The sequence below is a fragment of the Diabrotica undecimpunctata genome, chromosome 4, assembly GCF_040954645.1.
Source record: "Diabrotica undecimpunctata isolate CICGRU chromosome 4, icDiaUnde3, whole genome shotgun sequence".
NCBI classification, from domain to species: domain Eukaryota; kingdom Metazoa; phylum Arthropoda; class Insecta; order Coleoptera; family Chrysomelidae; genus Diabrotica; species Diabrotica undecimpunctata.
In genome coordinates, this window is record NC_092806.1 from 15,975,548 (window position 1) to 15,989,756 (window position 14,209).

The 14,209-nt window shown below is 32.6% G+C and overlaps 1 protein-coding gene across 1 annotated transcript in view; it reads left to right on the top strand.

The window, feature by feature from the left end:
- The window catches only part of LanA (laminin subunit alpha), a 126,945-nt gene that overhangs the window by 90,209 nt on the left and 22,527 nt on the right, over positions 1-14,209 (top strand). Inside the window, exons 26-31 of the mRNA XM_072529016.1 lie at positions 250-423; positions 484-765; positions 1,734-1,960; positions 2,018-2,185; positions 3,326-3,488; positions 3,739-4,027. Coding sequence (XP_072385117.1) covers positions 250-423; positions 484-765; positions 1,734-1,960; positions 2,018-2,185; positions 3,326-3,488; positions 3,739-4,027 — 1,303 coding nt within the window. The remainder of the gene's footprint in view (positions 1-249; positions 424-483; positions 766-1,733; positions 1,961-2,017; positions 2,186-3,325; positions 3,489-3,738; positions 4,028-14,209) is intronic.

Genomic DNA, 14,209 nt, shown 5'->3' on the forward strand with positions numbered 1-14,209 from the left:
AGCAAGTTCAATAGTTTAAATATTTAGCCTCAGGGATAAATAATTTAAATAACTTTTAAACTATTTGACCGATCTGGGGGAAATTTAGCACAAATTTAAAAGACGGTAATTCCTCGATGTTCAAATAAATTAATAACTTTTTATTTAAAAAAAAAAATTCATAAAATTTCGTAAAATATGTTATACTTTAATATTTTAAACTACAACTATAGTTGAATTCTGCTTGTTGTAAACTTATATGTGTTTTAGGTGATTACTGCAAGCCATGTCAGTGTTCAGGCAACATTAATCCAGATGATCCACAATCTTGCGATACAGTTACTGGAGCCTGTCTGCGGTGTCTCAATAACACATACGGTGAGCAATGCGGCGAGTGTGCTCCAAGCTTTTTTGGAGATGCTGTCAACCTGAAGGACTGTCAACGTAAGTACATCCATAAAATATCTTACTTTTTCCATAATATTTTGTCATGGTTTTTTACAGCTTGTATCTGCGATGATGCTGGTACCGACCTATGTGACAGCACCACTGGTAGATGTGTCTGCAAACCAAATGTCGTCGGCGAAAAGTGTGACCGATGCGAAATCGAACATTTTGGTTTCCAAAGCGGTAGAGGATGTACTCCTTGTAAATGTGGAGAGGCATCGGATAGTGACCAATGCGACGACGTTACAGGGCAATGCAAATGTAAACCGGGAGTTACTGGAAGGACATGCGATAGGTGCGCTGCAGGATTTTGGAACTACACCACGGAAGGCTGTACATGTAAGTTCTATTTATTGTATTATTTACGTCAACGACTGATAATAAGAGTTTTTTATATAAGAAATCAATGTAAATAAGTTCATGAGATAGCTGCAAGTATAAATGTGACTACAGATACATAGACCGAACACCTTTCAGACTTATTTAAAGGGAATTAATGCAAAGCACAAATGTTAACATTCAGCGTTGTCGACCAATATGTGCATCTAAGGTCCTTAATAAATAGTTTCGGTGGGAAGTAATAAAACAGATATCAGCAATTGTAACAAACGCTAAATTGACACAGCTTTGAAAAAACTATGAAATATTCGATGACATCAAAATCAGATTCGTAAGAAGTTTGTTTTTCCGAATTTTTGCTTGTGCCGAGTACTTAGGGAGAAAGATAAAAGGCTCATAGATGTGTTCAGATGTTCTGTTGGAGATGAAGCTTAGAATCACCTGGGTGGCCCGAAACACAAATAATTAGATCTAAGACAACTAAACAAAAAAAATACTAAGAATGCAAGTAACAGAACAAATACTAAGCTATTTCTGTCACGGTTTTGCAAATGTAAACCGGGAGAAACACAGTTTTCGATGGAGAAAATGAAGATGCTTATCATGATGTGAAAGGTCTGATGTAAGAGTGGTCATCTCCTACAAGGTATACAAGATACAAAAAATTGTTGTCACTTTTGTTATTCGGCCGTAATATATCAATGATTAAGAAGAAGAAAAATACAATTTAAGTAAATTAGTCCACTTTTGAAGTATATAGACCATTCTTATACAATGAAAGAAATAAAAATAATTTTAATTGAATCTCAAGATCTAAAGATTAACACAACAGATGAAATAATATACTTTTCTTTGATTTTAAGTCGGTCAAACCACTGATACTGATTTTACAATAAACATAAACCGATTTTTTTCTAAAACTTATCCAAATTTGTTTTTAATGTTAATTTTTTATTACCCTTTTCTAGCTTGTGGCTGCAAAACGGAATATTCTCTAGGATTCGGTTGCAATGCTCTCACTGGACAGTGTGAATGTCTTGAAGGAGTAATCGGAGAGAAATGCGACCAATGTCCTCATCGATGGGCTTTTGAACAAAACTTTGGTTGCCATCAATGCGACAGTTGCCATCATGCCCTTTTGGACGATACCGATCAATTAGCAGCTACAATTGATCCTGTTATATTTGATTTTGACGTAAGTTAAAGCCGAAAAAGATAGTTCGTAATTGTATACGCAAAATTTTATTTTTAGTCTATACAGTCTGGATACTTTACTAGGAGAAGACTGGAAAGCATGCGAGAACATTTGGATAAACTAAAACCAAAATTCGATGAAATTAATCCCAGCCAAACTAGCCTGAACAGTACAATCCAAGAATTGGAGGTATTAGAACAGGACTCCAAAAATTTAAATAGAAAAGTGAGTAAGAATATAAACAATCTTTCACTTTATATTGCATCTATAATTATATTATTTTCAAATGGTTTGATGCTTGTAGAGTATTTGTAATTTCACCAGTATAGCTTACCATATAATTAAGTTAGTCGTAAGGTAGGATACCACCTTGGGACCTTCTAATCTGCCAGGTTTTCCATTTCTTAGCCAATATGTTCCCGTTATCATATCATTCACCATCTCTCTTCATATACGCAATGGATTCATTGCTTACGAGGCACTGAACCTTTAATTAAAGGGTGTTCTTTTTAGAGAACTTTGTATAAAACTTTGAAACAGAATAAAACAAAGATGATTTTTATAAATTGACATGAAATTGACTTTATTTAAAGGTAATCTTTTGGCATTATAATTTAAATGATTTCTGGTATATGAGCGTCATGGCTGGCTCTGACATAGTCTAATCTGGAGGTCCACTTTTCGTTCACTTTTTCAAATATTTGTTGCTGTATATCGGCAATAACGCGGCGAATTTTGTCCTCCAAGTGGTCAATCGTATGATGCTTATCGGCGTAGACCAGCACCTTCATATATCCGCACACAAAATAGTCTAGCAGTGCTAAATCGCAAGATCTTGGAGGCCAATTCACGGTACGAAACGTGAAACTATGCAGTTTCCAAACGTTTCCTTCAATAAATCAATTGTGGCAAGAACTGTATGACATGTTGCGCCGTCATATTAAAATCACAGCTCCTGCACATTATAGTTGTTCAATTGGAGAATGAAAAAGGCAGTAAACTTAACATAAATCACTTGACAGCTGTCAAAATGGCCGAAACTTAAAAAAGTGTTACCAACTTACATTTCTATACTTCTAAAAAAACACCCTTTACCTGAGACTGGATTTGTTGGCAGACCTGGACTCTATTTCTAGAACCTCCGACTTATTTGTCGGTATCCTTGGACATTTCCCAGAGTTTTGTTACAGAGTGTAATCCGCATTTCTCACAAGCTCCATTATCATACTTTAACGCATTTTTGTAAAAAAATAATCATGTATTTTTAATTGTTTCAAATATTAAATGATAAAATCAACTCATTATTTTTAATACAATTATTAACTGCAATATTGATGTTAATTTTATAACATTACTTATTTATAGTCTAACTACTCATTGGAAAATAGCGAGAAATTTAAAAATCAATCTGAAAAGTTGAAAGATACATTAGAAGAATTGGTAGACGAGATATCGCAAGTAGAAGAAGATGCTATTAGAACAGCTGAGGGTATTGATAAGATATTTACTGAGTTGCACGAGCAAGCAGGTAAGTAGAGACGTAAACATCCTTTGCTCTAAAATCCATTTACTTGGACCAAGATCAGTTTCCATTCCTGACTATTATTTATCTAGTTTTCCATATTCTCACTCCTAAGGTTCTTAATTTTTCCTACACTTGATCTAAAGCCACCTCTCATCCCTACCAGAGCGCTCTGAAGAGCACTTTCTCTTCAGCTATCCAAATTATAAAATAACAGACTATTTTTCATGTTTGAATTTTATTTTGTTTTTTAAAGGTAACGAAGTTGAAAAGGCTCTTAATGAAGGCCAGGCTATCTTTGATATTATGAAAGAGTACAATCTGACTCAAAAAGACGCCAACGCTAATGCCTCACTGAAAAAAGTTGAGGATATTTTAAAAAATGTGACCGATTTTAAACTCCCTGTGGAAAATCTCAAAAAAGAAGTAAAAGAAGTCGAAGATAATTTGAAAAAGTTCTACAAGAAATTAGATAGTTTGTACAATCATACTCAGTTTTCGCTGAATATGGCTAAAGAAGCCGAGGACATTATGGGAAAAATTGGGTAAGTTCATATATATTATTCACTGAATATTTTTAAATTAAAAAAATAGTGGAAAATATACCAATAAAAAGTAAAGAAAAGTAAAAGGTAATATTGACCCACTTCCCAAGAAATAAATATTTTTTTTCTTTTAAATGCACAAACATTTGAAATTGCGTACATTAAAACTTTTTTAATCTGTTCCGAAGTAAAAATATAATAACCAAAATAATCTGTAATATTTTTTTACATGTCTAAAAGTTCAAAAAGTGTCCTTTTTTTAGTTTTCATTGGAGGAAATAGACGACGGATATAACTTCTTTAATGAGAACATAATCGCCAACGTTTATTTCCATATTATCGTCGTAATTCATTTGGGATATCTCGTCATTACTTTTAAACAATCCCATAGGTGATTCAGTATCAGCGCAAGAGAAAGATTCTTCCGATTCTTCTGAGTCAGAACAATCTTCCATGTCTTGAAGTTAACATGTCTTTGATTGAAAAACGTTTCTTTTCCCAACTTCTTTTCGCTTTCTGTCATATCATCTTTATTAAGCGACCCTTCGTCTTCTGACGCTGATGTCTGTTTCTGAATCCTTTTATGTAAGATAAACATTTTTGTTCTATCACATTTTTTTGGAAGTGTTTATTTCACCACGTTTTCTAATTGCCTTCTTCTCATGCCTTACTTTTAGATCAGCAATTAGTACGTCTTCATTAGCTGTATTTAATAATATTTGACTTTTACGTTTTCTGTTCTTTCCTCTTCCTTCTTCTAGTTGCCGTGTTTTTATTTCAGCAGTTTCGTAATTGACTAACTGTGGTGCCATATCAGGCGTTTCAGTAACGGCTGTTTTATTGGTAACGTAGATGTTTCATTTGTCATCTGCTGTATGGGAAACGGTCAATAAGTTACTGCAGATGCTAGAAAATCGTCTTCAGAGAAGATCTACCGATTCAATAACCAAATTCCAGTTGACTTAAATCCACTGATAATGTTGTTTGGAATAAACGCAAGTGGATATGCTTTGTCTTAGAGTTCAGCTATTTCATAGATACTGATTGTTTTGCCGGGATTAATTACCATTCAATCATTGCAGGCTTTATTAAAGTGAGTTTTTAATGACTTATATAAAGCTTTATCTAAAGGTTGAAGTTTTCTGCTTTTGTGAGTGGGGATAAAGTTAAAAGTATAATTTCGTTAGACTTACAAAATTACAATGAAGCAAGTGTAATGTGTGACTCATGGTTATCCATAATAAGCAGTATGGGAAATTCTGAAGACGATTTTGTAAAATGATGGAGATGTCCCAATATGTCGACGAAGGCTTCTCCGTTTACCCAACCTTTCTCCCTTGCTGCTCCTGTAGATCCAGGAGGTGCTCCCTTCAATATTATGTCCTTAAATAGACTATAGGAAATACAAAAAAGGGCGGTACAGAATTACCTATTGCAATAATAAAACAGCATGCCATCACCAATACCCCTTTTCACCTGAAGTTACCTTTCCAATTTCAAGCCTTTCGGACCTATTACATTTGAAGGATTGTGGACAATGGTAACTGCTGTCCCATCCAAATTGTAGATTATGTTCTGGACTTGGACCATTACGAAATTTTTTAAAAACACTAACCAAATTGTAAAAATTCAAATTCGTTGTTAAAATATTCAAATATTTGTTTTATTGAAATTGGCTGCATGATTCCGACTGGTCGCCTCAGGTTTTCTTATGGATAGCTGGGAGTATCGTTTCATATAACCAGTCTACTCTGTTGGTATTACAATTCTATATTGTACATTTTTATGTTAAGTGTTGGCATTACCTGTCAGTGACACAAGTGTCAATGTCAACAAGTAGAATTAAGAGATCATGTAAACAGGTTATGTTAGAATAAAACGTTTATTTTTTGTCAACGTATCTTTTACTATTTCCATCTATAAGCAAGACTTTTTCCATCACGCATCCCTAAAGGTTATGGGCCCAGAGTTGTGGAAATTCAAGAAGCTTGCATAGTGGTAATCAGAAAACAAAAGTGTTTACGGAGAACGTGGTACGGAACTCAACGACAAAAATGGCGGAAACAAATGTTGTAAACATCAAACCGTTTGATGGAAATAATTTCTCCAACTGGTTATTCAGAGTTAAATTGTTACTGGAACAGGCTGGTGTCTTAGCTGTACTATCTCAAGATGAACCTGCAGATGATGTCTCTCGAAAAGTATATAAGAAAAACGATGTGAAAGCCCGGAATCTAATTGTGCAATGTTTGCATGATAATGTACTGGAAATGATTAAATCAAATACCTCAGCAAAAGAGATTATAGGTACATTGGAAAATACTTACCAAAAGAAGGGAATTTCGACACAGGTTCAACTGCAGCAGAAACTAAGGTCATTGAAATATACAACAGGGTCTTTAAATATGTTTTTAACAGAATTCAATCAAACTGTGTATGAACTTAAAAGTGCAGGAGGTAAAGTACAAGATGGTGAAGTTATATCACAGTTACTCTCTGCAATGCCTGAAGCATATCAAGCAGTTACTACAGCAATTGATATTATGTTTTGTCAAGATGAAACTAAAGTTACATTAGAGTTTGTTAAAAACAAGCTACTAATGGAAGAGGCAAGGCACAATAAAAATGACCATGAAACAAATCCTGATGTTGCATTTGTAGCAAATAAACAGCCGTGGAATAAATGGAAGAATAAAGCTGGAACAAGTAATGGTAATGTGAGAAATAATAAACCATTTCAATTTAAATGTCATAACTGTGGAAAAATAGGACACAAGCGCTATCAGTGTTGGAAAAATAAAAATGGAAATAGGGCATTCCCAGCAGAAAATGGTGAAAAGGTAACATTTTTGACAGCAGAGGAAACCACCTTAGTTAGCAACTCAGAATCTGGTGAAATAAATTTCATAATAGACAGTGGTGCTACAAATCACTTAGTTACAAAGGATGTTGAAATGTTTTTAGATAATATCCAGGAAGTAATGTATAATATACATGTAGCAAAGAAGGGTCAATCATTGGAGGCAATAAAACAAGGTGATTTGAATCTAGAAGCAGTAAATGGTAACCTAATTGAGATGAAGAATGTATGGGTATGTAATCAACTTTCATATAATTTAATGTCTGTGAAGAAAATGGAAGAAGCAGGTCTTCAAATTGTGTTCAAAGATAAACAAGTCAACATAATGAAAGGAGATCATGCTGTGATAACTGGTGAGTTAATAAATAACTTATATATTGTTAAATTAAGATGTAGACATCTACCAGAAGCACAAATTACAACTGTTGAACGTAATGTGCTAATGCATAGGAAAATGGGTCACTCTGCAAAGTATCCCATATCTGGTATATGTGAAATCTGTTTAAAAGGAAAACAATCACGATTACCTTTTCACAGCATTGATACTGAAAGAAAAGCAAAAAGAATTTTAGAAGTTGTATCAACAGATGTGTGTGGCCCTATAGATCCAATAACTCATGATAATAAAACTTATTTTGTTACATTTATAGACCATTATTCACATTTTTGTATATGTTATTTAATTGAGAGAAAATCTGAAGTAATAGATAAATTTAAAGAATATATTGATATGGTCACTGCTAAATTTAATGTAAAAATTGAACGGATTAGGTGTGATAATGGAGGTGAATACTCATCAAAAGCTTTTAAAAGATTATGTTCAAATAATGGAATTAAAATTAAGTATACAGTACCTAGGAATCCAGAACAGAATGGTGTTTCTGAACGTTTTAACAGAACCATTATGGAAAAAGCAAGATGTTTAATTTTTGATTCAAATTTAGATAAAAGCATGTGGGGTGAAGCTGTAAGAGTAGCAGCATACTTAATTAATAGAACAGAAACTAGAACTTTACCTGATAATAAAACACCTGCTGAAATTTGGTATGGTGAAAAGCCAAATATGGAAAAGATAAAATTGTTTGGTTGTAATGCTTATAATTTAATTCCTAAAGAAAATAGGAAATCTAAGCTTGATCCTCATAGTGAAAAACTGATTATGGTGGGTTATTCAGATAATGGCTACAGACTATGGAATCCAAAAGAAAGAAAAATAATCCATGCACGGAATATAATTTTTGATGAAAATTCAATTGAAAATAATAAAATTAGACTACCTGAGAATGAACAAATTGCTCAAATTCAAACTGAAAATAGAGTGGAAAATATTCCTGAAAGAATCACTGAACAAGAAAATGTACATGACGAAGAAGAAGAAGTAGTTGAAAGAATTAATGAAAATAGAAGAAGTACACGAAATAAAAAGAGACCGACATATCTTGAAGACTATGATTGTGAGTATAATACAGAGATGAATCTACTAGCAGCTTTATCAGTAGGTCAATTTCTTGATGATGTTCCTGAAACCTTCTCTGAAGCAGTCAAGGACATGGAATGGAAACAAGCAATCCAGGATGAACTTCAGTCTTTGGAAGAAAACAATACATGGACTTTAGTTAAACAACCTGAAAATGTGAGTGTAATAGATTCCAAGTGGGTTTTTCGTGAAAAAGAAGTGAACGGAAAGGTAGTTAAGAAAGCTAGATTGGTAGCTCGAGGCTTCCAACAGAGTAATTTTAGTGAAAATGTGTATGCCCCAGTAGCAAGAATGGCTACAATTAGAGTATTACTGTCATTGTATGTAGAATATGATCTTTTTGTAAAACAGCTAGATATTAAGTCTGCTTTCCTTTATGGAACGTTGAAAGAACCAGTGTATATGTATCAACCAGAAGGGCTTGAAGGATATGACAAAAATTTAATTTGTAAGTTAAGTAAATCACTATATGGTCTAAAAGAAGCTCCTAAATGTTGGAATACACTTTTTCATGAAAGTATAACTGATCTTGGTTTTCAACGATCTAGGAAGGATCCTTGTTTGTATTTTAAGGATTTTACATTTTTACTTGTGTATGTTGATGATTTGATAATATTTTCAAAAGTTGAAGACAATATTATTTTTATAAAAACTGAGTTAAAGAAAAAATTTAAATTAAAAGAGTTTGATGATGAAAAATTGGTATTTTTAGGTTTACATATAAGTAAAATTGGAAATGAAGTTTATATTTCACAAAAGGAATTAATTAAGAAAATTTTGCACAGATTTAATATGAGTGATTGTAAAATTTCAGATATTCCAATGCAACCTAAACTTAATCTGTCAATTTGTAAAGATAAAAATTTGGTAGGAAATGTTAAGTTACCTTACAGGGAATTGATTGGTTGTCTGATGTATCTAATGTTAGGCTCTAGGCCAGATTTAAGTTTTTGTATGTCATATTTTAGTCAATTTCAAAATAATTACACAGAAGAACATTGGAAAAATTTAAAAAATGTTTTGAGATATTTGAAATCTACAGAAAATTATGTCTTAAGTTTTGTTAAAGGTAGAAACAAAGAAATAGAGATAGTATCCTATGTTGATGCAGATTTTGCAAACAATCAAATCGACAGAAAAAGTATTAGTGGTTATGTTATAAAGTTTAACAATAATGTTATTTGTTGGAAAACTAAAAAGCAAAATGTAGTGTCACTATCTAGTGCAGAAGCCGAATATATGGCATTATCTTCATGTGTCACAGAAAGTTTGTTCTTTAGTCAGATGTTGGAAGAGATTTTTAAAATTATGTATAGTGTACATGTGTATGAAGATAACCAATCATGTATTAAGATGGCTTCTACATTGGAATCAAAAAGAACCAAACATATTGATGTTAGACATCATTTTATTAGAGATTGTTTAGAAAAGGAACTTATTACTTTACAGTATGTACAGTCTGATCAGCAACAAGCTGACATTTTTACAAAGTCATTGTCAAAATCTAAATTCACCTATTTTAGGGAACTTTTAAATGTTACTGAGTTGTAATAGTTTTGTAGTTGCGCTAATATAGAATTGCAGAAGGGTGTTGGTATTACAATTCTATATTGTACATTTTTATGTTAAGTGTTGGCATTACCTGTCAGTGACACAAGTGTCAATGTCAACAAGTAGAATTAAGAGATCATGTAAACAGGTTATGTTAGAATAAAACGTTTATTTTTTGTCAACGTATCTTTTACTATTTCCATCTATAAGCAAGACTTTTTCCATCACGCATCCCTAAATACTCCAGCCTATTTATTTTCGTGCCATGAATTTGGAAACTTAAGATTATTTTGCATAGTCAATTCACATGCAAACTGTATTTCATTCTTTCTGGTTAAGTCATGGTGCATTTTACAAGCTATAATCAAATAATCTTTTTTGATCTTCTAGCTCTTTCGAGAAAACTTCATTTATTTCATAGTGTGGAGAGTAAATCTGAAATTTACTTGGTCGTCTTCAGACAAAGCTTTGTATTTATTAACATATCTTTTTAGAGTCATGTGAATTACATTAGCTTGAATGGCTGCTACCCTTACTGTCCATCCGTTATTAACTACATTAAGAACGGCCGTTTTCCTTGTATCATGGATAAATGGGGCTATTTTTCTGATGGATTTTCCGTTACGAAACATTTTGGTTCTGAAATAAAAACACAAAAGTAAATAAAACATATTTTACTACTACCATATGCAATTTAGTACAAAATTATTATTGTAAATCATGCATATTTTCATTATTTTCATAACAACAAATAAAATATGACACTGTTCCCCACATCCAATTAGTGTAACACTGTACCCCTTCATAAGTCGTAACTCTCTGCCCCAAACGACGTTTTTACATTCAAATAATATTTTTCCCGGGTCACAAATTTTTAGGGTTGTGTTAGTCCCACGAGTGTGGGGCTACAAGACGCATTTATGGTAATATATATCAATACAATGTGTAATGTTTATTTACTAAGATTTAAAAAAGTTTTTAATACGTATCATTTACTTACTTCGGTATTACAAAAACATAAAAACACAATTATATTTTTACTCAAATGTACAGTGAGGGTCTACAAACATACCCACTAAGAAATAACCTGTTAAGAAATAACGGAAAGTACCTACGACGACGACGGTACGGCTTTAAATTAAGTTTAATAAGCTGGCGGAGAATTTAACACTGCACCCCGTGTAACACTGTGTCCCCTCTTCCCCTATATATATATATATATATATATATATATATATATATATATATATATATATATATATATACATATATATATATTATATAAAATCAGAGTTTGATGTTAATATTGAGAGAAAAATAAATGCAAAACCCAATACTTACTGTGTCGGGATAGTATCATGAAGGTTTTTTCCTCATGGGTTACTATGGGATCACTAACAGAAGAATTTTACTGTCATCATTGCATGAGGTTGTCTTTTTAAATATAAATCAGATGCTATGACTTTTATAATGGATATTCCAAGTTAAATTCTATTCTATTCTAAGTTAAAGTTGATGATTTCATGTAATCAAATGAACTATTTTCCATAAAAGTCGTCTAAATATTGTTCTGAAGCTATTTTCTTGTGGCATTTTAAAGTAATTACAATTACTATTTAAATGGGAATAAGCCACAATTAAAGGTTAAATTACGTTTATTGACGTTTTAATTTCCACTTTGAAAATCGTTCGGAAATTAGTAAATTTACTAATGTTTGTATTTTGAGAACGATTTCCGAAGTGGAAATTGAAACGTCAATAAACGTAATTTAACCTTTAATTGGGGCTTATTCCCATTTAAATAGTAATTAGTCGTCTAAATAACGCAATTTAAAAATATTGACAATATCATTTTAAAGTCATCTACTTTAAAATGTATAAAATAATATGTCTGAATTGTAAATATGAAGGCGTCAACGAAAGGCAGTTAAGATTTGATTTCACGTATAGTGCCTCTGTATATTCGCTTATACGCATTTCGTTCTAACAGGACTCATCAGAGCGACTATTTACAGAAGGTCTGAACGTGAAAACAATCTTTCCTGTCGAAAAGAAAGCAACAATAAAATGGCTTCAGTATGGACGCTATAGCGACATCTGATAATAAATCACGAAAGTAGAAATCCGAAGATTTCTATTGACGAAACCAAAATACAGATTTTTGCTTTAATCTGTGCCTTCTAAGAATTGCAAGACAAAACAGACGTTGCTAAAGATCAAAAGAGAGAAATGGGGAATCTAAAATTGCATTCCACAACATATCTCTTCAACGAAGCAAAAATCCTTGCGAATTGGTTTCTTGTACTCATAAAGTGTATTTCGAAATAAAAAAAAGACAGTTAAGATTTGATTTCATGTATAGTGTCTCTGTATATTCGCTCATATGTATTTCATCCTAACAGAACTCATGAAGGAGTCATATAAAATTAAATTATTAAAAATATTTTTTTAAACAACAAAATCCTCCTATCAGGTAAGACGGTATCATCACTAAAAATACATATATGTCAGTAAAATACAGTTAGTGTAAGTTTTTTTTGTTTAATATAATATCATTGACCATAAAAACAAGAGGTGTCTGCCAATAGTGCAAAGCTGTTTAACTAGGTAGGTAAGTTATTTTAAGTCATTTTTCAAAAAAGTTCTTTGATTTTTACGATTTGTGGCATTAAAGTGATTAATATAACTTAATATTTGCACCCCTATACTTTACACTACATAGGCGCCGTCACTGCTCTCATTTACTGTTGTTTCTTTGCATATTTTCCTGTATTTAGTTGACTATACTCTGTTCACTGAACTCAGTGCCAACTGTCTAGTAAATTTATTAATTAAAGGACCCCGGCACTTTACTTATGTAAAATTAAAGTATCCTTAATATTGCAGCCTAAATAGCATATTTTTTCCACTCTTTCAATCAATGTATCGCCTATTGTAATTTGGGCGTTTATGTTGGTGTTTTTACTAATGATCATTATTTTTGTTTTGTTGCAATTTAGTTTTAGGCCGTATTTGTTACATATTTCTACGACGTTATCCATCATCCTTTGGAGCCCCTGCGCACTATCTGCCAGCAACACTGTATCGTCTGCATATCTAATATTATTTATAAGTTGACCATTTACAGAAATCCCATCTTCTGATTCGTCCAAGGCCTCCCTAAAGATGTTTTCAGAGTATATGTTAAATAATGCCGGTGACAATATGCAACCCTGTCTAACTTCTTTTCCTACTGTGGTGATCTCGAAAAGTTTATTTTCTAATCGCACTGTTGCTTTTTGTTGGAGATATAAGTTTGAGATCAGTCTTATCCTTACCATCGAGTCCTGATGTTTTTAGGATATCAATTAGTTTCCCATGTGGGATATTAACAAATGCCTTCTCGAAATCAATGAAACATGCATACATATCGCAGTTAACATCCCGGGCTCTCTGTAGTAGAACTTGTAAACTAAAAAGTGCTTCCCTCGTTCCGAGTCCTGCTGTGATTAAAATTTCACCATGCACCTTGTCAGGTCCTGGTGATTTCCCACCTTTAATCCGCTTAATGGCCATAGTTATACAAGTTTATTCTTAAATATATAATTATACGAGGTTCCATTGTACTTCATTATACTTCTTCGTTTGTTATTTCTGGACCGTAGGGATTCTTTATTTTGGTCGGACTTCGTGATAAAATCAATTCGGTTTCTTATGATTTTCCCTGGGGTATCACCGAGTGCTTTCCATGTATAAAGCCTTCTTGGGTGTAATTTAAAAAGTGTATTTTTTACAACCATATCCGTCTCTTGGCAGAATTGGATCAGTCTTTCTCCTCTTTCGTTTCTTATGCCAAGACCATATGACCCCACGACATTCTCGACTGTACCTTGTCCTATTTTGGCATTAAAATCGCCCATAATAATAGTAAGTTCATGCTTTTTGGTCAGTTTTAGGGAGTCTTCTAGAGTCTGATAGAATTTTTTATTTCTTCTTCCGTGGATTATGATGTCGGTGCGTAGACCTGCATGATGTTTATATTAGAGGGACTTGAGTTACAAATAATGACAGTTCGGTATATAAATATGGGGTGTTGAAATGTTTCTTACAAAATGACGATTTATTTATTGCTCTGAAGCCGGCTAAGAAATTCAAATGAAATTTGGCGAGTTTTAAGAGGTACCTAGTTGTTGCGAATTTTTTCCATACCATTAAGATTTTTGTATTCATCATTACGTACGTACGTTTCCAAATTTATGATCTTGAAAAATGGACTAAAAACAGACATTTTGAAGCTCTATAACACAAACAATTG